Consider the following 27257-nt stretch of genomic DNA (forward strand, 5'->3'; position numbering starts at 1 on the left):
AGCAGAATGGCTCTGGAGAGCGGTTCCAGTTCCCAGACTGCCACGGGACACTGAGGCTGCCGCCGGCCATCCTTCTCAGCTCCCCATCTCGCTTCCTTGCTCCCCTTGTCCACGGGACTTGATCCCAAGACCACTGCCCTACATGCTCTCTCAGAGTCTGCATCCAGGGATCCCAGCCTGTGCCACAGACAGAAGAGTGGCTCCTGCTCTGGGGGTGTTCAGTCTAGTTGGGAATAGAAACAGCTGGGGTGACAGTAACGGCACAGGGCTTCCCATCAGTCAGGCCCATGCTACACGTGCACGCTCACCATCTCTGTATAGTCAGGCCTCTCTCAGTTGAAAGAGACAGAAACTCAGCTGAAACGGCGTTAGTAAAATACAGAGTATATTGGCTGATGTGACTGAGAAGTCCGGTAGACCTCTTGGTTCAGCCACTGCTGGATCCAGGCGTTGTCATGGTGCCAGGAATCCGGGGAGTCAGCCCTGATTTCCACAGTGCTGGCCTCAGGCACTCTCTCCATCAGGTGGCTACAGACGTTTCCTGCAGCTGCCCTAACAAATCGCCACAGACTTGGGTGGCTGCACACAGAAGGCTATTTATTCTCTTATAGCTGCGGAGGCCAGCAGTCTGAAATCTCAGCCTCGACAGTGCTGCTCGCCTCCGGAGGCTCTGGGTCCCACGCCTCTCTCCTAGCTTCTGGCGGCTCCTGGCAATCCTGGGTTCCTTGTCCTGCAGACACATCACTCCCGTCTCTGCCTCTGTTGCCATATGGCCTTGCCCCGGTGTGTCTCCATGTCCTGTTTTCCTCTTTGTACAAGGATGCTAGTCACTGGATCAGGGTCCACCCTAATTCAGTGTGGCTTTCTCTTCACTTGACTACAACTCCAAAGACGGTATTTCCAAATGAGATTACATTCAACGGGAGTTAGAGCTTGAACATATCTTTTGGGGGAACACAGTACTCCCAGCCAATTAACTATGATGGAAAGAAAGTCTTAGTAACCCCAAGTCCCAAGTGTAATTCCCACTAGCCTGATTTGAGTCTCATATCCATCTCTGGGCACCTATGTCCGTGGCCAGGGCAAGGGAATGTTCTCAATGGCCAGGCCTGGGTCATACACTCACACTAGAAACAGAAAGTAAGGTCAGCCCTACCTGGTCTCCCATACCCACCAGCAAACCCAGATGATATCATCAAAAGAAAGAGGAATGGACACTGGGAAGGCCAAAATAACAGATGCTATTCAGCATCCTGTACTCTCAAGGGTCCCACAGGGCAGGCCTTGTCCCATTTATTGAGTGGAAGATGGAAGCTCAGAAAGGTTAAGTGACTTGCAACTAGTTAATGGGACTGGAGCTGAGCCGGAAATTTAACCCAGGCCTGTCTTGCTCCAAAACTGGGCTCTTTCCCCAATAAATGAATGCCAAGAGTGCAGAGGGCCTGGAGGAGGAGGGTGCCTTAGGCTGCGGTTTGCACTGCACACAAGGAAGGCTGAGCAGGAAGAAGAGGGTCCCGCTTCCGGACACAACCATTCTCCACTGTGATAGGGTAGTCAGGCCAAGCCTCCTGGAGAGGCGGGACTTGGGCTGTGCCTTGAGGGGGGGAAAGGAGGAGGATTCCAGGGGAAGGTGGGGCCCAGAGCCAGAGGAGCCCAGGGCCTTTGGTTGAGACAGGGGGTTCTCTTAGGGACTGGGGAGCAGGGTGACTGAGGCCACTGCGAGGCCTGGAGTCTTCAGTTCCCACAGGTAATAGGGAGCCGCTGAAGATTTAAGAGCCAGGGAGAGGTGACCCTTGATCAGCTCAAAGAGCACAGTCTAAGGGTCCTTCAGGAAGCAGTCCCGCAAAGGTCGGGGGATCAGTTAGAGGGCGAGGCTTGGGCAGGGAGGCCCCTGAGGAAGGGATTGGCAAGGTCCGGGTATGAGGCGATAAGCACTGAGTGGGGCTGGAGAAAAGGGCCTGGCAACTCCACCCACCGCCCACCTAACTAGCCCCAAGTCCAAATCCAAAGCCGGCCCAACCCAACCCCTTACTCCCCTCCTGTACCGCTCATGATGCCAGCTTTATATGATGGGTCCAAGGACCGGCTGGGACTTCCCTCACACTCACGTCTGCCATCAGCCCTCAAAAACCCCTCTGGGCAAACTGTTCTCGTGACCGATGTACGGGTACACCTCGATGTGGGCGAATCATCACGTCCTGGATGGTTACCTCCCGCCACCAAAGACGTGTCCACAGCCAGCAGGGAAGGCTGCCAGGCCGGCTGCCAGGCCACCTTCTCTGCTTCCTCCTGCTGACTCGGATGAACAGGGACGGAGTGCTCGGGGGCAGCTGCAGCCCCGGGCGCCAGTGCACGGTGGCCCCAGGAGGGACCGCGCACTCCGCCGTGGGCTCCTCTGCCTGCTCTCTGCAGTGAGGAGCGCAAGCGGGGGGAGTCCTCCTGGCGCAAGAGGGCCCGGCTGGGGACAAGCCGGCTGGCTGTGGGAAAGCACCCTGGGAGCTGGATTAGGAAGGAGACTAAGGGGGGCGCTCAGGTGGAACCCCGAGCTAAAAGGTGGATGAAGTTGGGGGCTCTTTTGCAAGTGAGGCAGAACCTCACAGAACAGGAAAAAGATTCCCATCTCCTTGTGGAGAGCGTTTGCACGGGCTGTGGTGGGGGAAGAGGAGGGAGAGACGGGAGAGTGGGAGGCGTAAGGCCCCATTTCCTGGTGGTAAAGTCTGTGGAGATGGTCCCTGGCCACACCTGGACCATGCCCGCCTTCAGGAGTCCTGGAGGAGATGGAATGAGGCCTTTTCCCACTGGGTTCCATAACCCTTCCAGTGACAGTACAGAGCGCCTTTCTCACCTTTCCCCTTGCCTGCCAGAGGAATCCTTCTGGCATTTGAGAGAAGGGGAAGTGTGTGGGCAGCTGTGGGATTCCTCAGTGACCACTCCCAGGCCCCCTCCCGGGGGGACTTACTTGGGCTGCTGGGAAGGAACCCCTGGGAGGGGGCTCACTCCACATCAGAGGGAAGGCCCTTCACGTCTCAGTAGCTTGGCTTTTCCCCAGGAGCCGCCAGCTCCAGCTCTGCGGGACCACTGAGGGCTTTGCTTTGGAGCAGCAGCTCTGGTTCCCGGTCCCCAGGCCTCCTCGGGTCCTAGAGGTGGGCAGCGGGATGGAGAAGGAGGCACCCCCAAGGTTCTCAGGGGCTCACTCAAACGGTGGGGGACAAGGGGGTTTCTCCTGGTTGCAGAGCTTAATGTCATTTATAAAGGTTGACTTAGCAAATTCTTCTATTCTCCTGAGAAGTGATATGCTTCCTCTTATCAAAAAAGGAGAGCTTGATACCAACAGCATCACCTTTTGGCCAAGAGTGTCCGGAACTTATGTCAGATAACAGCCCGCTCGGCCCAACCTTCTGGGACAGCTCTTGCCTCCTCAATCCCAGGCTTGTTGTTTAAAAAAACCTTACTTTAAAGGCCTATTGTATCTGTGTTTTCCACCATGAGTCATTTCAAATTTTGGAGGAAGGGAAGAAGGGAGGAAGGAAGGAGGGAGGGAGGGAGGGAAGGAAGGAGGGAAGGAAGGAGGGAGGAGGGAGGGAAGGAAGGAGGGAAGGAAGGAGGGAGGAGGGAGGGAGGGAAGGAAGGAGGGAAGGAAGGAGGGAGGAGGGAGGAGGGAAGGAAGGAGGGAGGGAGGGAGGAGAGAGGGAGGGAAGGAAGGAGGGAGGGAGGGAGGGAAGGAGGGAAGGAAGGAGGGAGGGAGGGAGGGAAGGAGGGAAGGAAGGAGGGAGGAGGGAGGGAGGGAAGGAAGGAGGGAGGGAGGGAGGGAGGAGGGAAGGAAGGAGGGAGGAGGGAGGGAGGGAAGGAAGGAGGGAGGGAGGGAGGGAAGGAAGGAGGGAAGGAAGGAGGGAGGAGGGAGGGAGGGAAGGAAGGAGGGAGGGAGGGAAGGAAGGAAGGAGGGAGGGAGGGAGGGAGGGAGGGAAGGAAGGAGGGAGGGAGGGAGGGAGGGAAGGAAGGAGGGAGGGAGGGAGGGAAGGAAGGAGGGAGGGAGGGAGGGAAGGAAGGAGGGAGGAGGGAGGGAGGGAGGGAGGTAGGGAAGGAAGGAGGGAAGAGGGAAGGAGGGAGGAGGGAAGGAGGGAGGAGGGAGGGAGGGAAGGAAGGAGGGAGGGAGGGAGGAGGGAAGGAAGGAGGGAAGGAAGGAGGGAGGAGGGAGGGAGGGAAGGAAGGAGGGAGGGAGGGAGGGAGGGAGGGAGGGAAGGAGGGAAGGAAGGAGGGAGGAGGGAGGGAGGGAAGGAAGGAAGGAGGGAGGGAGGGAGGGAGGGAGGGAAGGAAGGAGGGAGGGAGGGAGGGAGGGAAGGAAGGAGGGAGGAGGGAGGAGGGAAGGAAGGAGGGAGGAGGGAGGGAGGGAGGGAGGGAGGGAAGGAAGGAGGGAGGAGGGAGGGAAGGAAGGAAGGAGGGAGGGAGGGAGGGAAGGAAGGAGGGAGGGAAGGAAGGAGGAGGGAGGGAGGGAGGGAGGGAGGGAAGGAAGGAGGGAGGAGGGAGGGAAGGAAGGAAGGAGGGAGGGAGGGAGGGAAGGAAGGAGGGAGGAGGGAGGGAGGGAGGGAGGGAGGGAAGGAAGGAGGGAGGAGGGAGGGAAGGAAGGAAGGAGGGAGGGAGGAGGGAAGGAAGGAGAGAAGGAAGGAGGGAGGAGGGAGGGAGGGAGGGAGGGAGGGAAGGAAGGAGGGAGGAGGGAGGGAAGGAAGGAGGGAGGGAGGGAGGGAGGGAAGGAAGGAGGGAGGGAAGGAAGGAAAGCATTTACCGCGCACTCATTACGCGCCAGTACCTACGTACTGACTCCTCGCACCAAGCCTGCAGGAAGGTGTCACAGCGCCCCATCTTGCAGCCCGGGACGAAGGCCCAGTGGGAGCAAAGACTCACCCTAGGCCGCACAGGCGCTTGGCTGGCAGCCGCCTTCTTCCTGGGCTCTGCAGCCTCGGAGAAAGTGTGAGTGAAAAGGCCTGGGACAGAGGAGGAAGAGGGGTGACAGGTGACGGCACCAGGCAGTCGGAACTGCCAGGGTTTAGGTGGAGGTGGGGCTGAGCAGGCCTCACCTGGGGGCCTCCCAACAGGCTCCTCCGGGCCTGCTGATGAGGTGGGAGCTCCCTTCTCGTGGCCTCCCTCCGCTCATTTGGGACCCATCAGTGGGCTTGGCTGGGGATTTGGGAGGCCTTCCAGCTTAGACACGCTGTGGCCCTCCCTTCTGATAGAGCACAAAGCAGAAGGTGACTCCAAGGGCTGGGGAGCCAGGCCCGGAGAGACCTGTAGGGCACGAGAAGTCAGTGGAGCGGCTCCAAGCTCTAGCGGTTCTTGTGGCCTGGAGTGTGGTATGGCCCAGCCCGAACCACCCCGTCCTCCCTGAGAACAGCCAGGGCAGAACCCAGCTTCGAAGAAACTCAGAGACCATGTGGTCTGACCTTCCATTTTATGAACAAGGAAACTGACCCAGGGAAGAACTGACTCTGAGAACCTCCAGGGCATGTGCAGGGCTGGACCTCAGCGGCCTGCTTCTCAGCCCGCCCTGCCCCCTGCCCACTGCGCTCTTTACTCAAAGTGCCAGCCATTAGGCAAGAGACTTCCAGACAAGAGAGCCCCAGAGCAGCTGGAGGGGCCACGGGACCTCCAGCTGGTCCTTCAAAGCTTTGTGTCTTCCTGGGCCATGACTCAGAAAAGCATCACTGTGAACAACCCAGTGAACTACAACTTTTGGGGTCAAACAGTTGCTTATGACTAATCCTCCCACATAAGGTGCTGAGTTGGCACTGGAAAGTGGCAAAAGAGGCAACATCTCTTTAGGGCCTCCCCTGGCCCTGGCCCCGGCGGCCCTCCCACAGCTCTGCACCCACACAGCAGTGCTCCTCAACCTTCAGCTCACCCTCTTGGAAAGGATCTGGTAGGTAATTCATATTAGGATAACAGCAGCAACAGAGGAAGGAAAACCCCCCGCGTGCGAGAGGCTACCTGGGTTCCTGCTCCTGCATGTCCGTCAGCTAATATGTGACCGCGGGCAGATCTTGTCCCCAGTATGGTCTCAGTTTTCTCATCTTATAATGAGAGGCTTGTGCTGGAAGTCTATATCCACTTGCACTGACGCAAGGTGCTGCCTCTCCCACAGGGTACCTGCGTTATCAGGAAAAGAACTGATGAGGATGGGCCTCAGCCCAGGCAGCTGTGACTCCAGTGGAGGAACGCTGGGCATCAGGAGGCCCCTGAAGAGGAGCTGGGCCAACTCCCTGTGTGGCGTCCTCTTGTCGGTCCCCTGTCTGAGACAGCAGTCCCTATAGGCCCTCAGAGCATGTCAGAGCCAGAGCTATGGCCCGCCCTGAGGTGGAGGGCCTGGGGTCTGGGCAGCACGTGTGCATGGACCGTCTTGGCTGCAGGATCAGGGACACTACCTACCCTGGTGGGCATCACGCCTACCCTTACACTCTCACTCATACACACCCAGACATACAGGGAACTTCCCTTAGGCGCCTGCCACCCCCAACTCATGCAGCTCTGGTTTCCTGAGAAAGTGAGGCTTCTCTGGATCTCCCCACACAGCTCTCCGCATTCAAGCTGTCCACACGAAGGGCATCCCCCTCCAGCCCCTCCCACTAGCCCACCAGAACCAGTGCCCCAGCCTACTCTTTAGAGCCAATTTCCCCAGAAAAACCTGCTCAGAGCATAGACAAAGTAATGAAATGAGACTGAAGGATAGGGTTCATCTTAGGAAATCTCTTAGCTGCAAGGCAGGACACTGGGCAGAGGAAAAAACAGAGGCATGCAGAGGGTAAGGGGCTTCCTCCAGGTCACAGTTAGCAGCTGGGGGTTAGGGCTTAACTCCAGGCCTCAGGGCAGGCAGACACCCAGCCTGCTGGCAAGTCAGCTTTGTAGTTGCAAGGTTGAGAGCACAGAGCAGAGGTCCACCAGCCTCATCTCCCCTCTGTGTCCACAGGATCATGCCAACCTCTTGGGTTCTGATCTCAGGGGGTTGCTGTTGAGGAGCTAACTGGGTAATGTGCCCACATAAGTGGTACCTATCATCGATATTATTATCACCCATTACGCCTACCATGGTAAATACAATCATCAGAACCTCAGGTACCAAGCACCTCGTGAGTGGCCACAAAGTCCACTTGACTGTCCCACAGCACCCGGAAGCCACCCTGCCTGGCCTCTGACGTTCATCTTTTCTGGGGCCCTCTCTTTTCTTGTGGTTCTGTGTTTGAAAATCTCCCTCTGTCTTCCCAGCCACTCTCTGACCAGAAAGGCCCAGGCAATGTGTCCCTCTGTGCACGAGTGACTCGCTGAAAAGCGAATATCACCGGGGTACCCGGCCTCGTGGTTTCAGGCTGTGTGGTTTACCTCGTGACGTCATCTTCCTTCCTCCAGATAAACCAGAAGAGACTACTGCTCAAACATGCAGCTGGTCCTGGGGGAAATGGTGCCTGCACCGACTGTTCATTTGAAGGTTCACAGAGGGCAGCTGGGTGGTGGACTGGCCAGGGAAGGTATCCCCAGGCCTGGCCCAGGGCCAAGGTGATCTGGGGGCTGAAGGGGTTTTTCTAGTACCTCTAGCCAGTCTTTGGTCAGCATAGGCTTGGACAGGGCCTTCTAAATGTAGGAATCAGACACTGGTCAGGGGCTGGGCCTCTGAGGTGAGGGGGGAAGGGCAGGTCTCCCCCTCGTCCCCAGGGATGGACCTCCTGGGCCCCAGGTGACAAAGCACAGGACCAAGGTGACCTGAGCCACTGTCCACAAGGGCAGGAAGACAGCAGCCTGAGCTTGGAAGGACCTCCCCTTCCTCAGACCAGGGCATGGCTCTCCCCAGGATCCTTTGCTACCAACCAGTTGAGGACAGGGGCTGCCAGGGCTGGTGGGTGGGGATGGGGAAGCTCGTGTCTGCTGAAACTACCCTTCCCCCCATCCCAGGCTCTGTGTTTTATTATCTCATTTAATGTTCCAAAAACTCTTTGAAGCCAGGAATTTATAGAGTGCTTAGTTGACAGATGACAGACCCAAGACTCAGAAAGGTATGGGACTTGCCTCAGGCCCCAGTTAGCAATAGGCTTGGCATGCAGTTAGTGTCGAGGAATGTTTGTTGCATAGGAAGGAGCCAGGGTGCCACCTCTCAGAGAAGCAAAGTGTCCAGGACCCACAGGTCATGTCCATTTCCACCCTGAGGGCAGCAGCACTCCTGGCAGGCGGGGCCCTGACTGAGCCCAGGCTCTGCAGAGGGAGCTTGGCCATCAGGCTGCAGCTGGGGTTGCAGCTCAGAGCAACACAGAGCCACTGGGTTCTATCCACGCACTGCCGGGAAACGCCATGGCCCTCCTGCCTTCCCCAGGGGACCCCACTGCCTTCCACTTGATCCAGATTTGAACAGGCCTCCACTCTGCGCCAGTCACACTCACCCTGCAGGGTTGGGCAGGCAGGGAGGGAATACAGAGACAAAAAGCCAGGGTTCCTGTCCTCAGGGAACCGGCACTCTTTGCAGGGATAATGACAGGAGCAATGGCCACCACCACCACAATGTGGCCACAATCACTGTATTTACCAGCGTTACTGTGAACCAAGGCCCACACAAAACATGTCACACATGTCTCATTTAATCCCTGTTAAAAAAACAACCTGTGAAGTGGCCATGATTCCCATTTTATAGATGAAGCAACTAAGCTTCTGTCTCTTGACCAAGGTCACCCAGGTGGGAAGTGGCAGAGCTGGGATTTGAATCTGGAACAGTCAGACTGTAGGCCCGTGTCCTGACCAGACCACGCCAACAGTGCAGCCCCGAGGGAGAAGGACCCACATTCCAGAAAGATCTGCTGAGTGTGCAGAGGAGCGGCTGCAGGGGGGCTGGGCCACGTGAAGGGACTCCCATGTGGAGGCCAGCATGAGCCAAGGTTCATGGAACATGTGTGAGCAGCAGCAGACAGTTCCCCTGGGACCGAGCCCAGGACCTGGGAAGGGGGCGGTTTTGGAAAGAAATCAAGGGCAGAGCAAGTGCTAGGTGGCAGCCCCCACCCGAGTTCAGGCTGGGGCTCCTCTCAGAAAGTGGTGTCCTCAAGGTCAAAGGCTAGCCCGGCAGGAGCCTCTCAGCCCTGTGCCACCTTACTCTGCTCTACTTAACCTCCTGCGTCCCTCCCTGTGGTCCAGTGTCTTCTCAGGCCAGCTGTTGGGACGAGGCAGTTCCAGAAAAGACGGCCAGAGCAACTTGGAGATTGTTGGGTTTTGTGTGCACAGCCAGAGAGCCGGAGAACAATCTGCGCTGATAGAGCCCATGTGGGTGGTCTCCCAGAGCCTGGGAGGGAACCAGCAGGGCCGCTCTGCCCTTGACCTGGGCTCCTGGAGCTCATTTGGAGCAGGCGTGACTATTCTGCAGGCTGGCCCAGCTGCAGAGCCTCCAGACCCCCTGGAAACTCTCCCCAAAGGCAATGCTGGTCATCACGAGTCACTCCTAGGGGGTCACAGCTGCCTGCCTGCCCACTCGGCCTGGCACTCCCGGCGTGGGTGGGGAGAGCTTCCCTGCACTCCTGGAGTTCATTCCACAGCCGGAGCCCCTGGCAGTGCCTCTCTGCCCCTGGCCTCTCCCACTTCTCTCATCAGCCTGCCCTTTGCTACTCCATCGTCAGGAGTTGGGCCTCCGCTAAATGGCTCTTTGGGGCCCCAGAGTGGAGGCAGGCAGGACCCTGAGCTGGACTGCCAGGCCTGAGGGTGACTAGGAAGTGGGGACGATGGCAGGGAGCCCCAAGCACAGGCTCAGAGGAGGGCTTCCGAGCCCAGCTGCCCCTGGCTCACCCTCCTGGCAGGAGGCCCCGGCTCCAGGCGGCCTCCCAGGCTGACTCTGCGTGACTGTGGAGCAGCCCCCTGGGCCCTGCTCCGGTGGGAGGGGCCTGGGAAAGTCAAGCCGCTGGGGCTTCGTGGCCCTGGGGGGCCTGCCCAGGCTGTGTGTGGCAGCTCAGGAGGCTCGGAAAAGCTGTTTTCTTCATTAAGCCTCTGGGTGGAGATGGGAGAGATCAGCAGGAATCAGCAGGAATGCCGCCCCGATTACCCGGCCAGGGCTGGCTGCCGGGCCCCACGGGGTAGGTCTGCCGCCCTCAGGCCTGGAGACTCGCCTTGCTCTCCCTCCTGCCATGGTAATTAACCAGGGCTGCTGTTGGCAGTGGGTAGTATTTCTCCACATTGCCACGCTGTCCGGCTGCCCAGCGATAGCCCCTGGCTCTGAAAGCTGGGAGGAGCAAGGTGTGCAGGTTATCGCTGCCGTCCCCACAATGGGCCAAGTGAGGCGCACTCTGGGCCAGTTCACAGGCCAAGCCCGGGTGACACAGAGGGCAGAGATGTGCCTCAGTAGGCCCTCAGACAACCTGAGGCCTCTCCCAACAGCCAGACAGTGATGGCCGGCACCAGTGACCAGCCCGTGGACTGCTCTGGAAGCCATCAACCCAGGGCTCTGTATCCAGCCAGGACCACTGCTCAAGATCTGCTCTCAGAGAGCATGGCAACCACGGGGGCCCCATCACTGGACGCCACTCTCTGCTTCACTGTGGGCGCCGGGGCTGGGGCCTGGCCGCTCACCTCAGCAGCCTCCAAAGCACCAAGCCCACAGGCAGGCCGAGTGTCCTCTTATTGGCCTGACTAGGCTAATTGTCCCTTCCTGCCAAATGCAGGCCTGGGATGGGCCGGGGCGGAGCAGGCAGTGCAAGGACTGAGGGGGCAGGAGGGCCCTGTGTGTGTGTGCGTTAAAACAATCACAGACGTCATACGTCATATATCTTTTACGCATAAATACTTAAGTTTTTCTCTCCAATAGATTGAGTTTGTTGGTTTTATATAACCACAACACAGAGTCATACTTGTTGATAAAGTTAATAATAATTTCTTAATATCATATAAGATCTGAGCCCAGTTCAGGCTCAGATTTCCCTGAGGGTCTCATCTTTCTAGGAGCAGCTGACGGACTTTTAGGACAGGGGAGATTGTGGCAGCACCTAGGGCAGCTTGGCTCAGCCACCTCTTACCAAAGTGCTCGGCTCTGCGCCAGGGACCGGTCTACACAGGTGACAGGAGCAGGACCTGACCCAGAGAAGACTGATGTGGAAATTGCTCAGGTAACTTCCACGTGGCCCCTGGCAAGAGTGGAGTCTTCCCGGACCAGCCTGGATCCAGGAAGACATGAAATCCTCTCCTGCCCACCCAGCATCCTTAGGATCAGCTCAGTGGAGCCAGGAGGCCCTTTCACAGGGCACGTGCCCACCTCCACCTGCTTCCTCACCACGATCCCTCTCTGCACATCAGCCTGCTAGGGGAATGAGCCTGTCCCCGGCCCGGAAGGGCCCTTGGTCCTCCTCCCTCCTGCTCCTCCCCTCCCGGACCAGCCCAGGGTTGCTCCTGTGTCCCCAGTACAAACCCCCTGCCCTGCTGCAGTGCCTGTTCTGTGTGACTGCAGCTTTCCAAGAGCAGGATTGTGCCCTAGTGTTTCATGTGGCCAGCCTTCCTCATCAGGGAGGTTCTGTACGCCCGCTGTATGACCACGAAAGGACAAACAGAGGAGTGAAGTTGCGGTAGAACAGGTCAGTGTAAAAACAGAAACTACCGGAACATGCAGGCATGAGGGAATGCTCTGAGTCCTCTGTCCGTCTTCAGAAACTGGAGGACAGATGGAGCCAGTGAGTGTTGGAGACACTTCTCTCCCAGCAGAGAAGGGGGTCTCCCATTCCTTCCCGTCAGCTGGAGCCCATCCTGTCCCTTGTCCTGGTCACTGGCCTCTCTGAGTCCCCAAGGCAGTTTCCCTCCCTAGGGGTAGGCTGGGAACAGGCATGGGGACCTCAGCGCACAGCCCAGCCCCTCGCCTGCTGGGGAGTGGGGCTGTGTGCACAGGGTCAGCTGGTTTTAATTCAGTGAAATCTGAAAACTTTCCACGGGAACTTATCCTATTTTTAAACTCCTCCTGATGGGTTGGACAAACTCAGCCTGAGCTGAGAGCTCCTGGGCAGCTCCTGGGGGACTCCAGGACCCAGGCTCGGCTCCCTGCGGACTCACTGATGGACCCTGAGCTGCCTCCTTTCGCCTCTGGGCCTCAGTCTCCCCACCTATACAGTGTAGTGCTCACAGTATGATTCAAACCCTGGCCCCACCCCTTAGTCAACTATGCGACTTTGGCAAGGTTACTGAACCTCCCAGGCTTCCATTGCATCTATAAAATGGAAATACGTTGACTTGCTGGATGACACGAGTCAATACTTGTGAAGTGCTTAAGCACGGTGTCTGGGACATTACAAGGCCTATACTGAGTGCTGGTTACTACAGATCTAGAATTTCTTATCTGAAAACTTTGGCCATTTGTCTTTCAGAGTTTATATGACTCTGTGGTTTTAGAAAGGTAATACTATGCACATTCCCATATCATATACAACCCGGTGAGGTCTGGATCAAACACATTAATACTTCTCAATAATATGAATACTCACCCAAAGTGGGAAACCTGAAGACCATAGGCAGCCTGATGTTTGATCAGGCCAGGTGTGGTTGCCAAATACATTACAAAAAACACTTCGAGCTTTCAGAGCTTTTGGGAGTTAGGATATGTGGGCAAGGGATTGGGGAGCCAGTATGTTTTTCATTATAATGACCTGTTGGGGAGGAGATGTTGAAATGTTTTCCATTGCTCTGGGGTGGCTCTGGAGCCAGGGGCAGAGGGGGCAAGGTAGCCCACTGTGGAGAGGGGTGGCTGGGCATCTCCTGCCCAACTGGGCTGCCCGTCCGTGGCCTGCTCTGGAAAGGCCTGCACCTAAACTCCTTTGTGTGAATTAGGATAAAGCGCCCCTCCCCACAAGGCTCAGCACCCATGGGGGTAAGGCTTGGCAAGCAGACCCTTGTGCACAGAAAAGGCATCCCTTCCTCTGGGCAGGCAGCACCACACCAGCAGATTATCCAGCCTAGCAGGGCGGCCCTGCAGCCGCTGGGCACTGGCGGGGCTGACATCACCCTCGTCCCATGTGGACAAGCTCTGGAGGCTTGCCTGTGTCCTAGTGGTCATGAATGACATAGCTGCCTGTGGTGTGAGGCGGTGGAAGGAGCCCCTTTGGGTCAGGCGACCTATCCGGGGACAACTGAGGCTGATTTCTGACCCATATGCCCCCGGCCAAGTCCACCCCCCACTCTGGTCACTTGGGCCAAGGGGCTCAGGCTCAGAGCTGGGTCGGGAGGAGGGGATGCGCTCCTTTCATCTTAGAACCTGAGTGAGAATGCTGGGCCGATGCTCCCACGGGGTCATCTTGTCCAACCCCCATTCTAGGGGTAGGGAGACGGTGCAACACCCTAGACATTTGCACACAGCTTCGGTGTTTACAGATCACTTTCACGACCTCTGATTTTGTATTCATGAGAGTCTTATCATCCCCATCATATTTCTCAATAAAGTCAGGCTTGGAGGCAAAGTTACTGGCCCAAGGTCACACAGCCAGGTGGCAAAGCCCACATGGCCTGCTTCCTCGTTTATGTGCGGCAACCCCCACCCCCACCCTGCTGCCTCTGGGTCCACCACCTCCCAGCTCATAGTGGCCTCCCAGGGACACCTTCCCTGCTTACTGCAGTGGGTGCTGGGGGCAAAGACCTGGCCAAAGGCAGGCACAGGAGAAGAAGAGCTGGGCACTGGCCAGGGGTGGGACCTGGCTCCGGGGTCCCAGGCACGTAGGCATGGGAGTCGCGCTCTGCCCGCCCCACCTCTGGCTTGGGGAATGTCCCCTTGCTGGATGCCTGAGGGTTAGACACAACACCTCAGCTAATAGTAAAATACAAGGAACAAACAGGACAACGGCTGGGTGGATAAAGGAGGTTAATGCTTATAAAAGTGCTTTGAGCCCCTGAAAGAAAGGAGACACCAAACAGAAAGCTTCATTCCCTAGCCTTCGGTCAATTTCAGGTGGCCAAGGAGGATCTGAGCCTCATAATGGAGGAGGGGAAGGACAGGAGGGTAGAGGAGCAGGGGGTCTAGGCCTGGCACACAGAAGATGGTCAGTCACCTCTCTCAGCCGTAGCTCATGGCACCCTGAGAGGAAGGGGGTGGGCAGTGCTCCGGGGCTCAAGGGGATGGGCTTGGGGGGACGGCCCCAGGGCCTGAACCAGCCTCTGGAAACAGCAGCCCCGTCTTGGCTCCCAGGTCACGGAGGAGGAGGGAGAAAGGCAGCCCAGGGCCAGGCCAGTGCCCTGGGTGCCAGGGCCCTCTCCTGCCCTCCCCCGGCAGAGGGGCCCTCCGACAGTCGGAGCTGCGGCCACGGCCCTGCCTGGCCAGGGAGCCGCCTCAGAACTGTGCAGCAGACTCAAATCAGGGCTGCAGGGTTTTTCCAACAGGGTCTGTGGGCAAATTGGAAAGAGGTGCCCCCTCTGGGCAGCTGCAGTCCCAGGCAGGTTTGCTGAGTACATGGGGGGCTGGGGCTGTGCACTGCCCCTGCCCCTTTCCTCACTGTACAAGGTGGCCCTGGCCTGGAAGGTCCCCTGCAGATCCAAGCACCCCTGCCTTCCATGGAGACCTCTGAGGTCTTCCTTCCCCCCTTCCCCCACACTGCTCCTGTGTGATGGGGCCCATCCTGCTTGGTCCCTGCCTTTCAGAGGCACTGCTGGGAGTCAGATCAGGTTTTATCCTCATTCTGGGTCCCTGCTCCCCTCTGGGCCTCACTTTGCCCACCTGTGTTAGAACTGACCAGATGGTGTGGATGGTCCTTAGAAGCCTGGACACTGGGCGACCCAGTGATGAATCCCAGAGTAAAGGTTTCCAATTGCCCTGCGCAAGGCTCCCTGCCACCGGCCTTCCGCACAGAATGGCAGAGGCCCAGGGACCCAGCCAGGAGAGACGCAGAGGGGGCTGAGGGTTCCGGGAGCACGGGCAGGCAGGCTGCAGACCTTTCCCCACTGCCCGGGGGTCCTTCGTGTCAGGGAGCTGCGTCAGAGAGGCACGCGGGGGAGACACCACGGCCCTTCCCAGAGGGGCCGACAACCCTAGAGGGCTGGGATGGGGCCGAAGACCTCCCAGCTCAACTCCTTTCCTTCCGACTCACGCCCTCTCCCCACCACCAGCTCCCCCCTCCCCCCTCAGCTCCCCCCTCCCCCCTCAGCTCCCCCTCCCCCCTCAGCTCCCCCCTCCTCCCTCAGCTCCCCCCTCCCCCCTCAGCTCCCCCCTCCCCCCTCCCCTCCACTCCCCCCTCCCCTCCCCTCCCCCCTCAGCTCCTCCCCCCTCAGCCCCTCCCCTCCCCCCTCAGCTCCCCCCTCCCCCCTCAGCTCCCCCCTCCCCCCTCAGCTCCCCCCTCCCCCCTCAGCTCCTCCCCTCCCCCCTCAGCTCCTCCCCTCCCCCCTCAGCTCCTCCCCTCCCCCCTCAGCTCCCCCCTCCCCCCTCAGCTCCCCTCCCCCTCCCATCCCCTCCCCCCTCAGCTCCTCCCCTCCCCCTCAACAGCTCCCCTCCCCCCTCACCTCCCCCCTCACCTCCCCTCCCCCCTCAGCTCCTCCCCTCCCCTCCCCCCTCCCCCCTCAGCTCCTCCCCTCCCCCCTCAGCTCCTCACCTCCCCCTCTCCTCCCCTCCCCCCCTCAGCTCCTCTCCCCCCTCCCCTCCCCTCCCCCCTCAGCTCCTCACCTCCCCCTCCCCTCCCCTCCCCCCTCAGCTCCTCCCTCCCCCCTCAGCTCCTCCCCTCCCCCCTCCCCTCCCCCCTCAGCTCCCCTCCCCCCTCAGCTCCTCCCCTCCCCCCTCAGCTCCTCCCCTCTACACTCAGCCCCCATTCCCCTCACACTCCCAACCTGCAGCCTGTGAGAGGGAGCAGGAATCATAAGTTTGTGGGCTGCCAGACCTAAGTTCCAGCCCTACTAATGCCTGTTATGAGCCATGTGGTTGCTCTCTGGTGCCTCCATTTTTTTGTCTGTAAAAAGGAGGAACACACTATTACCTCTAAGGGTCACTGTGAGAGGATGAAATCATCTGGGTAGGTGTCTGCCCCGGGGCCGGCCTCGAGTAGAGTGCCCAGCAAACGGGGATGTCACCATCCCGGGCTGAGCTGCGCAGCAGTCCTGTGCCCGCACGTGCCTCCATTTGGGATGCTCTTCTGGCTCCTGCCAGGCAAACCCGTGGGACAGACAGGTGCCCCCCCTCCCAAGTCACACTTTCTGATCCCCAAGCTGGACACTATCTCAAGAGCCCTTTTCCCTCTGCCCTAGTGTCTCCCGTGGCCAGAACTTCCTTGGAATGTAGTTGCTTCTTTCTGGGGCAGCCCAGATTTGCTACTTCTTGGAGGTGATTTCTCCCAGCTGAGCCTGGCACCTAGCAGGCATTCTAGAAGAGAGGGTGGAATGCCCCAGCCCTGGGGCCGATGGCCAGGCCTTCACAGGGAAGCTCAGGGAAACTGCAGCAACGTGCTGGGCTTGGGGATGGTGTCTTGACCCTGAGTGAGTCTGGCCAGCCCTGAGCTGCCACACATCCCCCTGCAGCACCCCCAGGCTGGCCAGGTACAAGTGGGCTAAAGTTGGGGGTGGGCTGCAGGCCCCCTGTAACAGTAATAATAGTAATGCAGCTCCCATGCACTGTCTGCTTATTATATCCTATGCATGTTATGCCATTATCCCCCCAATCAGCACGACCAGCCTGTTAGCTGGGTGGTATTTCATCCCGTTTTATAGACAAAGAAACTGAGGTTCAGAGAGGTAAGGTCAGGTGGCTTTGCCAGGATTTCCATCTCTTTGGGTCTAACCCTGACTGTTTGCTGCCTTCCCTCCAGCCTGGGGGGATCTGGACTGTGTTCAGGCCAAGACCCCTGGGCCTCCCGTCTGAGGCTGGCAGAGGGTATCCCCACCATTCTCTGAGGCTCTGAGGCCTTTCTCAGAGCTCCCTCTACCTTCTCATCCACACATGTCTGTACAGACCCAGGTTTCAGGGTACCCCCCAGGGCCCACCCAGGCCTGCCCCATGCCAGCTCCCCAGGCTGCTTCCATTCCCGGGGCAGGAGGCCAGGTGGACTGCAGGCTCCCACTGCTCCTGCTGCTCCTGCAGGAGAGCTGCCTTGGCATCAGGCTTGGTGCCCACTGGTCTCAAAGCTTGAGGAACTGTCTTCAAATATTTTCTCATTTCTATCTCCTCCTGTTCACTCCTTTCCAGGACCTCCCCGGAGCCGGGGTCCGCTGCCCCCACCCCACCTCAAGGTGTGATTCCTTCAGAAGTTGCAAGCCTAGGTTCCCTCTGCCCTTTGCTGGCTGACATCCAGCCACCACACTGACGAACCTTCCTTAAATATCACTTGGATCCTGTCCTTCCCCCGCACACAAGCTTTCAGAGGCTCCCTATTTCCTCCTGCAGCAAATAGACACCTCAGCCTTCCTGGAAAGGCCTTCATAAGCCAACCCTTTCAACAACCGTCTCGCTTCTCCCTGCCACCCTCAGCCCAGCCTGGGGGTGTAGCACCCTTCTTAATGTCTCACAGAAGGCACCTATCTTAGTGTTTCCTCCACCACCCGGAATCTTCTAGCACATTCTCCCATTTTTCCCTGCTCTGAAGTTGTGGAGGCATGAACTGGCCTCCACCACACTCCTTTTTCCCCACTGTTTGCCAATCAACCACCCTGTGTTAGTCTTGCCCAAGTGCCTTTCCTATGGTAGGTTTAAGTGATTTTTCATGGAAATATTTATAATAGGGAAAATCAAGAAATAATTCAAATGGCCAAAAATCAGGGAAATGGTATATGAACTATGGAGAAACATGAGGTAGATATTCCAAAGATGGTTGTGAAGCCTGCAGTGAGATGGCAAACACCTATGAAATAATGTTAGATAAGAAGGAAAACAGGATACAAAGTGGCTTTCTATTGTTTTTAAACATGTTGAAAATGAATAGGAAGAAAGACTGGAAGGAAACTCCTTCATTCCTCAGACCAAAGCTGGGATATAATTTCCTGCCACTGAATGAGTAGAAGTATTTGTTGCACTCTGTTAAATACCCCCAAGCTAAATGGGTTTATGTTAGGAGGATGGGTTAGGGGGTGGTCTTTGTCCTCTGCTCCTTTCATAATGGGAAGACATCAATCCTAAGTTTTGACGGGCATGAAGGAGGGTGGGAAGCATGCTGCTGGCTGTGACAGCTGTCCAGGCGCCCACCTTCCAGCTTAAACCTACCTCAGGCCCACCTAGGACTCCCAGGACTGGAGAAGCAGAGCTTTCGGGCCCCCCGGGGACCCTGTTTGCCCATCTTGGGTCCTCTAGGCCAGCCGAGGGCACAGCTGCTCCCTGTTCTGCCCTGCACCTCATAGGCCAGTGCAGGGGCAGCTCCGGCGGGGCCGAGGGCTGGGGAGTGCAGGCGGGGGTCCCTCGTTTCACCACATCCTCAGGTTATTTTAGAGACCGGGACTCCAAGCTCAGAGGAGTGAACACTGGGTATGGCCAGCAGGGACTCGGCCCCCTCTTCTTGCTTCACTGCTGTGCCTGCCACTTCTGTGTGTTCTAGATTCAGGCAATGACTCTGCTGGGTGGGCTTCCAGGGGACCCAACAGGAGCTCCTGCTGGGACCTGGGAATGGACCAGGTCCTGGGAGTTGGGGGAGGGCCCTGCCTGGTCCCTTTCAGGCCTTGGTTCAAATGTCACCTTCTCAGGGGGGCCTTCCCTGGCCACTCTGGTTGGCTATATTCCACCCCTCCCTGCTTTCTTTTTCTTTTCCACTCGTAGCTTCTAACATACAACACAACATACTAGGTATCTGGTTCGTGCTCTCTCCCTAGTGGGAATGGAAACTCATGCTTTGTTCACTGCTGTTCTTTCCAGGGTCTAGAACACCTGGCACCAAGTAGATGCTCAATGAATAGCTGAATGCCTGTGAACTAGGGATCATGTGCTCCTCAGCCCAATTGGAAAACCCACCAGGAAGCCAAATCACCACAATGAAGAAAAGAGATCAAATATTTTGGGGCCAAGAGATTGAATCTGTGCCTAGTGGCTCTTCCTCCAGGAAGTCCGCCCTGATTTGCCTGGACTGAAAGCAGGCAGTGTGGATCTGTTGAGCAACCACAGTGCTTACCACTGCCTCTCCCATCAGTGTCGGGGGTGTGTACAAGCCTTACTTTCCTGGCTCCTTGGGGCAGGGCTCACCTTATCTGTATAGTCCCAGTGCCAGGAGCACAGGGGGTGCTCAACAGATGTCTGTTGAATGCATAAATGAGATTCAATTCCTGCTTCTCCCTGGAAGTAACTCCCACCTCCCAGCACACTGAAAAGCGCTCAATAAACCTGTGTGGAATGGACAGAGGCCTGCTTGATGTGACATGGATTTTCTGTTCTACTTTACCTGAGTTTAGTCTACCCCAACTTGTGTGAGCCCGGACTCGTGGGCTTGCCTGTGTCCTGCTCGTACTAGGCCCATCTCAGTCAAGGCCTTTTGGCTCCAGGACGGCCCTGCCGCCTCTGCAGGCCTGGCTGCCCCTCCATGGGTGTGGGACACTCCTCGAAGTTTCTGGATGACGCTACCCTCGCCAGCCCTGGAAGCCTGCTTCTCACTCTCTGGGCTGCCTGTCAAGCCCAGCGTGGTGCACATGTGCGCATGTGGAAGAGCGGCGTGTGGAGAGGCAGCTACTCATCTCCCCACGGCTGTGGGTGGTTACGCTCTGTGATCATCCTGCTTCCCAGGTAAATCATGAGCACTCCGTGCCCTCAGCCCAGGGGCTGGCCCAGGCACACCAGGCTTTCCAACCTGGGGCCTGAAAAGCACTTAAGAGGGGCCCCTGACTGACAGTCAAGATTTTAAAGAGCTAGTGTTTGTTCTATGTTTACCAGAGAGAAGGCACCCCTGGCTAATAAAGCGTTGTAGTTTTGACTGGAAACATGCCCACTCAGTGAGGTAATTTCCAGTCTCTAGCGCTCACTGGAATCCCTAGCAAGCAAGTATATAAATTACGGGTTAAGAGAGGGGAAATAAATGATTACTTAATACATGCAATTGAATAAACAAAACCTTTTGAAACGAGGGGTCCGAGGAGCTTTACAGAACCCAGACCCGGGGGCCCCAGATCAAGCTGCTCAGCATAGGCTTACTGAGGGACCCAGGAGGAGCGGAGGGGCCCGGGCACATGAACGGCCCCGGGGCAGCGGGCTGGTGGGGCTGGTGGAGCCGTGACAGCTGGCGGCAGGAGTGTCGCACACACTCCAGGAGGGAGTGGTGTCTACATGACTCTAAGGCAAAAAAGGATTTTTTTGTAGTCAGTGGAAGCTTAAGAACAGGGATATGAAAGGAGAGGAAGCAGCAGAGACAAGGCAGAACCGGTGAAAAATCTAAATGGTACTAACAGGAAAGAGAGCCTTTTCTGAGTACTTGCTACATGCCAGCGTTGGTCTAAGGGCCCAGACGCACTGGCCCTTCTGCTGGCCTCATGACTTAGGCAGGAGCCCTATTTTGCACAGGAGGAAACTGAGGTCAAGTGGCTTGCTCAAGCTCACGCTTCTAGAAAGTGGCGGAGGCAGGATTCCACCCAGGCAGGCTGGCTCCAGAGCCTACGGGCCTCATCTCCAACAAACCAATTAGCCAAGGGCTTGGCTTCACTGAAGCAAGGCTCTGGTCTGGCTGGTTCTGTACAGGGGTTCCTCCCCCCTGGCTGCTGGAAGCCGGAGTGGGCACGTTTGGCTCTGGGTGTTTGGAGTGACAGCCAGTGACACAGAGGAGGTGCCCCAGAGGGCAGCCTGAGCTGTTGCTGTGGGCAGAGAGCAGGAGAGACAGGCGGAGGAAGCTGCCTGGGTTGTGCAAACCTCCAGTCTATGCAGGCTGAGAGCCTGGTGTGGATAGCGTGAGGAGTACCCCCCTACCTGAGCCTAGGCTTCAGTCCTGGGAGTGGGCACTGAGGCAGGTAAAGGGGCATCAGTCATCCAAAGTCCCCATGTGCGGGCGCTCTGCAAAGGAATGAGCCCTTGAGGGCAAGCTGGCCATGTGAGGCTCACCCTTGCCCCATCCCCAGGCACGACACCAGCCCCCAGCTGGACTATGAAATGAGTCCAACATAAAATCCCTCCACAAATGCATTTGAACTTATGCATCCAAATAGTACTGACTCCTTCAAAGTTGCACCCCAGGGAGGTGGCACTTTTATTCTGTGGATACTGCCATACTCAGACGATGTTTGGCTTACTCAGGAATTGCCATCAGAGCCCTGATGCCTCCCTTTGGTTCTGCAGTGGGGCTTTGTCCTAGTTCTCCAAAAGGTAAAGGTAAGAAGTCCAGGCAATGGACCTAGAACAGGGCCTGGAGCATCACGCTTGGTGCTGGAGGGGGTGTCACTATTGACACCCACTCACTACCTTATTTCTAGAGGACACCTGGTAAATCCCTAGCTTCTACTCTGTTGGCACCTGCCCAAACAGCTGATGTTTCTTGGGAGCTGGGAAATTCCATTTTGCAGCAAAAGTGTGACCAGAAATTTGCAAAGGCTGGATTTTCTTGGGTGGCTACTGAAGTGGCTCAAAGGGCATGTTGCAAAGGGAATCTTCAGAATGAGGAGACTTCTGTACGAGGGACTCTGCTCCCTCCGGGCTTTGAAGAGGGTGGCGGGCTCTGTTTTGGAGGAATGAGTGTCTGTCACTCCCTCCACAGCATTCGGCTCATCCCAAGGTGGTGCAAAGGCAGCTGACCCAGAGCAGGGTGGGTCATGCTGGGCACTCCCGGGTTGCTGCGGGGCTACTTTTATTGCCATGATTAGTCATGATTTACCATGACCCCAAGCATGGCCTCTCAGGCTTGTAAAGTGTGGCTCTTCCCAAGGGATCAGAAAATGAAGAAGCAAATATGGGAAGCCTGAAGAAGGAAAACATGAGTTATGTTAGGAAACAATCCTTAGTTATTTCATATCTAACATGGAATAGTTTATGGATCCTGTTGTCTTTGTAAGACCTTGGTAATTTTCCTTAATAATTGCAACACCTATTTTCATCTTGTTTTCCCAAGATATTAGGCCATTATTTCAACCAAGTGTGTTTTGGACCTTGACCTAAGAACAAGGCATAAGCTTTGAAAGTCAGGTTTTTTTCCAACTGTGGGCTGGCCCTGGTTCAGCCATCTGAAAGTCAGTTGGTATTTATATATATATAATGTAGCCGTTTAGATAGGCCTATCTGCATATACAAAGAGTGCTTCAAACTGTCCTTTCGCTGGGTACACAGACAGGCAGAACCCACAGTGGTGAGGTGTGGCCTTGGGACCAGCAGCCCTGGGTCTGACTCCTGTTTCCATCTGATGTTGGCCAGCCTCAACCACTCCGAGCGCCTCTCCTCCTGGGGGAAATGGCAAAAACAAGTATATGAATGTCTCAGACAGGGGCCTGTACACAGTAGATGCTCGATAAATATCTCTTCCATTTGGGGAACCTGGATAAACAAAGTGGAAAAGACCAGGGAGACCTGGGTTCACCTCCTTCACGCAGTAGGGAAGAAGGATGGATTGGGAGGGGAGGGGGAAGGGAGAGAAGGAGAAAGCGAGGGGGCGAAAGCAGAACGGAGGGATGAGTAAGGGAACACACAGCTTCCTGTCCTCGGTGTTACTTAACCTCTTTGAGACTCAAATTTCTTTACCTACAAAATGGGGATAATAACACCTACCTCATTTAGTTGTTTTGTGGATTAAAAAAGACAATGTGTAAGAAGTAGCTAGCATGGACTGTCATTCAGTGAAGGCGGCTGTCCCCATCGGGAGCCTGTCCCCATCAGGAGCCCCCACACTAGCTCTACTTGGCATCCGGTCTGCTCCCCTAGCTTTGACTCTCCTGGCATTGAACACGAGCGTGATAGACGCACACACAAAGAGGTGACGTTTCATCTCGTTTTCATTTTAAAAGCACCAGTGAATTACGATGCCGTTCACAGAATTAGACGACACCTTACCATTAGATGCTGTCCTTACCACTCACGTTCTGGAGACCGGTCAGGTCCCGTGAACTGGGGCAGGTTCTGGGGCAGCTGCTATTTATAGGCCCATGCAAGAGGCCCATGTGGTCATTTCTCTGCCAAGGCTGTGCCTCCAAAACAAGAGCGTGTAGCCATCAGGAACCGAAACTCAGGAACCAAAGTGACCTGAGCGGCTCTGATTTTCCCGCCTGTGGGAAAGCAGGGGCCGGGGCAAATAAGCAGGTCACGGGCTCGTTTGTCCTCAAGGGCTGCCCAGAGCCTGAGAGTTAAAGCAAGACCTGGGGTGTGGGTGGGAGTGCAGGGGGGGGGGGGACTCCCACAGATTCTTCTCATCTTTCATTCGTTAAAATCAAGATGACTCAGCATTTTGTCTTCCTTGCAATCCAGACAGGGTCACTCTTTCCAAAGGCCATACTCATTGGCAGGACTTCCTAACAGGGGCATTCTGACTTTTACCAGAAGGCCAAAGGCAACGTCAGAAAATCCTTTTTTCTGGTCTGCAATAATAGCCAATATTTAGTCAACGCTTCTGGGTGCCAAGCACTACACTTAGTGCTTTATGTACTTATGAATTCTCACAACCCTTGGTGGCCGGTATTATTTATTCCCAATTTACACATGAGGAAAACAAAACGCAGACTTAGCCAAGACCCACTCTGGAGCCTGCCCACCCCAGTGGAGGCTCCCTCAGTGACCCTCCTGCTCTTCTAAGTCTGCGTCCAGTGACCTCACATCAACAGACTGAAATTGGCCATGTGGAGTATTTATACCATGGGAACTGGCACACAGTACACATGAGGGCCCCCTTCTTTTTGAAAAATACATAAGAACTACTTGTTAAATATTTACCAGCCACTAAGAGGACAGAGCCAGGTTTCAAACACAGGTCTTTCTCTTCCTCATGCAGCTGAGCAGCTAGGAGAAGGCTGAACACTGGCTACCCTGGACCTCCTCCCTGGGATCCCCAGGAGATGGCCAGATCCCATCCACACAGTATTAGTAAACGCATCTGAGCCCTTTTCCTGGTCTGTGCTGACCTAAAGATTCAACTGAAATTGCAAGGGAGGAGTAAGCTGGAGACAGGATTTACGAGGTAATAATAATGGGCTCTCATATATGGCTGTTTTCATCTTCAAAGCATTTTATAGCCATTTACTAATTAGTCCTGGGCTGCACTCTGTGTGCAGGTACAATGCTCGATGACGGGCTGAACAAGCCAGAAATGTTTACAAATATACAGGTGACCATCACCCATTTACAAGCACAACTTGCTTCTGTTGCTGTTGGGGATAGAGATAAGATCTCATGAACGCTGGTTTTGAATCCCTGGGACTGGAAAAATGAAGTGGCTGTTGTCACTTTCTGTTGTCTGGTTCCCCCTAAGAAAAGCCCAAACCTTTCTCCTAGGGTAAGGGGAGCTGGAAGTCTTTAAAAATCACATAAACTCCATGCTCACAAACCTAGACATAGTACATCATCCTTTACTGGGAAAGAAAAAATCAGTCTGCTTGCTAGAGCTGTGGACATGTGTGAGCAGCAGTGCTGGGTCTGGCACCGTCAGGCTGGTGGCTGACGGGAACTCACTTAACCTCTCTGATCTCCTTCCTCATTGCTGGCACAGCGGCGACCCTACTCACTTCCCTGCACTTCCACGTTAGTCGCTGCCTGCTCTGCAGATGTGCATGGTAGCGGGGAGGGGTCACTCGTGATCTGGCCAGCCTGAGCCCCTGTGGAGCCCTAGAAGTTGGAGGGACAGGAGGGCCATGCCCAGATCACACTGCCCACTATTGGTCACTGTCACTACTGACTGGCAGAAATGACAAGGGTCTAGACCATGTGATCTCACCCCATCCTGTAAGTGCCAACCATCCTCTGTAAGAACTGGAACCCCTCCTGGGTCTGCAGCAAACCCTGACTCAGTCAGTTCTCAGCTCTGTGGGCAGCCAAGCCCTTCCATGCCCCTCTACTGGGGGAGGGTGGCCAGAGCAATCCTTAGTGACAGCATCATGGAGCACAGGGTGGAGCCTGGCACACAGCTGCCTTCGGGTAGAGTGGACAGTCAGCTCGCCAGAGTCAGGAGAGACTCCAGAGTGGTCAGCTGGCTGAGGGGGCCATGACCACTTGCTTAAAAGAATCACCTGGGGAGTTTTATCAAAATCCAGAGGCACAAGCCCCAGCGAGTGAGCTCTGATTCAGAACTGCAATAGGGCCCAGAGCAGCTCTTGAAAAAGCTCCCTAGGTGGTTCTGATAAGCCAAGTCCTAGTATTACACAGAGAAGGGGCTTACTCAGGGTCACACAGTCAGCTAACGGCAGAGCTGTGGTGTGGACAACAGGGCATGGGACTGTTCTCCGTCATGGGAATTCCCAAGGTTTCAGAGCAGGGGGCAAAGTGCCCACAGGGTGCGAGAACGCAGTGCCAGGCAGTCCTCCCAGCTGGCAGCCAGCTGGGAGGGCTGTTCAGGCTGTTCTCTGGCTCCCGAGAAGATTCCGGGGGCTAGAGAACACTGGAAGGCCAGGTACCCCTTACCAGTCCCTGTAAGGGCCCTGAGCTGCTTCCCTTCCAGGCGCACATGTTAAAACTAGGCTCCAAGAGCCATGAGGGGACCCGAGGCAGGAGTGAGAGGCCCTCCACGTGAGGCCGGGGCATCGCCTTCAGCAGGGAAGGCAGCTGGGTTTCAGCAGAGGACAGGCAGCACAGGCTGGCTGCTTGTTTCTCTCACCCTGTGCCCAGGCCCTACGTCCCTGTGCTGAAAGCCTTCAGGGTGGAACAGTGCTAAATTAAACCATAAGACTTGTGAAGTGGTCAAATTGGCTGGAGTCAACTTGTGCACGAGTTAAGGGCAGTCATGTGGTGGCGTGGAGAGGTCTGGCTCCCGACGCCCAGGGTTGCTCCTAAGTCGCTGAGTTTCTGTAGCTCTTGGGGCTCCTTGCTCCTCTGTTTACTGAAGGAAGTAGCAGGGGACAAGGACTGGGGGTGGGGACCAGATGACTTCTGAGACCCTGTCTGGCTTTGGTAATCTATATATTTAGGAAAAAAGGGAGCTTGCTCAGGTTATCTTCCCCAGCTCTGCTCTGGAATGGCTGCAGAGCTGCCAGGCCTGGGCCCGGATGTCACATCCCACAAGACCTGACCTTCGTCTTTTAGGTATAATTTGTGCAGTGCTGCATAAGTCCAAATACCTCCCATCAGCCCGGGGAAGGGTGACAGGAGAGAGGGGAGGACAGATTCATTGGCGCAGTCAGTAACCTTTAATGACAGCCTGCTGGGTCAGGATGGCCTGTGCACACGGTGCACACCCAGGAAGCTGGACAGGGAGGGGTTGGTGTTGAGCGCCAGCTGGGCCTGGCTGGGCAGAAACTGCACGGGTTGGTCAGATTCATGCAGGCCAGATTCCAATGGAGGACCACCCCAAAAGGGAAATGTTGGGGAGTAAAACACACACACACGTGACATGAGTTTCAGGGGAAAGAAAGCAAAGGGGGGGTTTAGTCTTAAAACTTAGAAGAGGTCTCATAGACAAAGACTTGGAATAAGGCTGTGTGCATTAGTGACATCTTACTTTCCCTGGAAAAATACCATGCTATGATCTGTGATTTTATTTCTTCCAACTAAGAAATATACTGAAAGAAACAAAGTGAGAGCAACCAGAGGTAGGGAGACTCTAGGATCCAGGTTACCGCCAGCCAGCTCAAGTTTGGGTTCCAGTCGGGGTGTGCAAAGCTGCTGGGTGAGCAAAACGCTGCCATGAAGACATTCCAAGTGGCTTCCAGGAAGCCACGCATGTGGACAGAGCTGTCTGGCTGGCCACCACTCAAGGCTGGTGCTTCCTAGAGCTTTCCATTGGCAAAGGCTGCCTCCTGGAACTGAGGGACAAAGGTTTTGAAATAAGCCCTGGTGGGAAAGAGGGGGAGAAAAAAAACTGTGGTTAGCACAAACATCTTGAAAAAAAAAGTGCAACTCAGAGCTTTCAAACTAACTCAGAACAGTTGTTATTTATCGTTCCTGCATCTTGGGTTGGATTTTCCTTCCCTGCTGATGCAAAGCCCTCTGGATTTTTCCAAGGGAGGTACACACAGCTCACTACTGTGCTCTCTCACACGGGTATTTCAAGGGCTGTACGCAAATCTTCCTGGCTGCTAATTCCTCTTACCCATGAGTACCCAGGTCCCTCTGCCCTTTCCCAGGTCAAAGACAGGGGCCTGATCTCAGCTACAGAGCAGAGAGTGACATGTCAACAGCCCCGTCATTTTCATGATCTGAAATGTCAAGAAGGTTGTACTTTTCACTTAATTGGATCTTTGACTTCATATAGACAAAGAGGATCTAACACAAAGGATTTCTAAGTGCTCCATGG

The 27257-nt window shown here is 56.0% G+C and overlaps 1 protein-coding gene and 2 long non-coding RNA genes across 7 annotated transcripts in view; 1 reads left to right on the forward strand and 2 right to left on the reverse strand.

Moving 5' to 3' along the window:
* Positions 1–368: 368 nt before the first annotated feature.
* LOC130682617 (uncharacterized) lies at positions 369–14952 on the reverse strand. Of its 2 annotated transcripts, XR_008995901.1 has the most exons (5): positions 14684–14952; positions 5980–14352; positions 5073–5221; positions 2960–3137; positions 369–2406 (listed from the first exon to the last, which is right to left on the reverse strand). It is a non-coding gene; the product is annotated as an uncharacterized LOC130682617 (long non-coding RNA). The 2 variants fall into 2 exon arrangements; XR_008995900.1 differs by lacking the exon at positions 14684–14952 and having other exon boundaries at positions 369–730; positions 5980–14505.
* A 1305-nt stretch (positions 14953–16257) lies between these two features.
* The window catches only part of LOC130682618 (uncharacterized), a 46823-nt gene continuing 35823 nt past the window's right edge, over positions 16258–27257 (forward strand). Inside the window, exon 1 of the long non-coding RNA XR_008995902.1 lies at positions 16258–19642. This is a non-coding gene — a long non-coding RNA (uncharacterized LOC130682618). The remainder of the gene's footprint in view (positions 19643–27257) is intronic.
* The window catches only part of BABAM2 (BRISC and BRCA1 A complex member 2), a 405600-nt gene continuing 404827 nt past the window's right edge, over positions 26485–27257 (reverse strand). For all 4 annotated transcript variants that reach the window (XM_036903563.2, XM_036903566.2, XM_036903562.2 and 1 more), the window contains one exon: positions 26485–26794. In XM_036903563.2, coding sequence (XP_036759458.1) covers positions 26731–26794 — 64 coding nt within the window. In that variant the 3' untranslated portion in view covers positions 26485–26730. The remainder of the gene's footprint in view (positions 26795–27257) is intronic.

This window comes from Manis pentadactyla, chromosome 2 (genome assembly GCF_030020395.1).
Source record: "Manis pentadactyla isolate mManPen7 chromosome 2, mManPen7.hap1, whole genome shotgun sequence".
Taxonomy (NCBI): Eukaryota; Metazoa; Chordata; class Mammalia; order Pholidota; family Manidae; genus Manis; species Manis pentadactyla.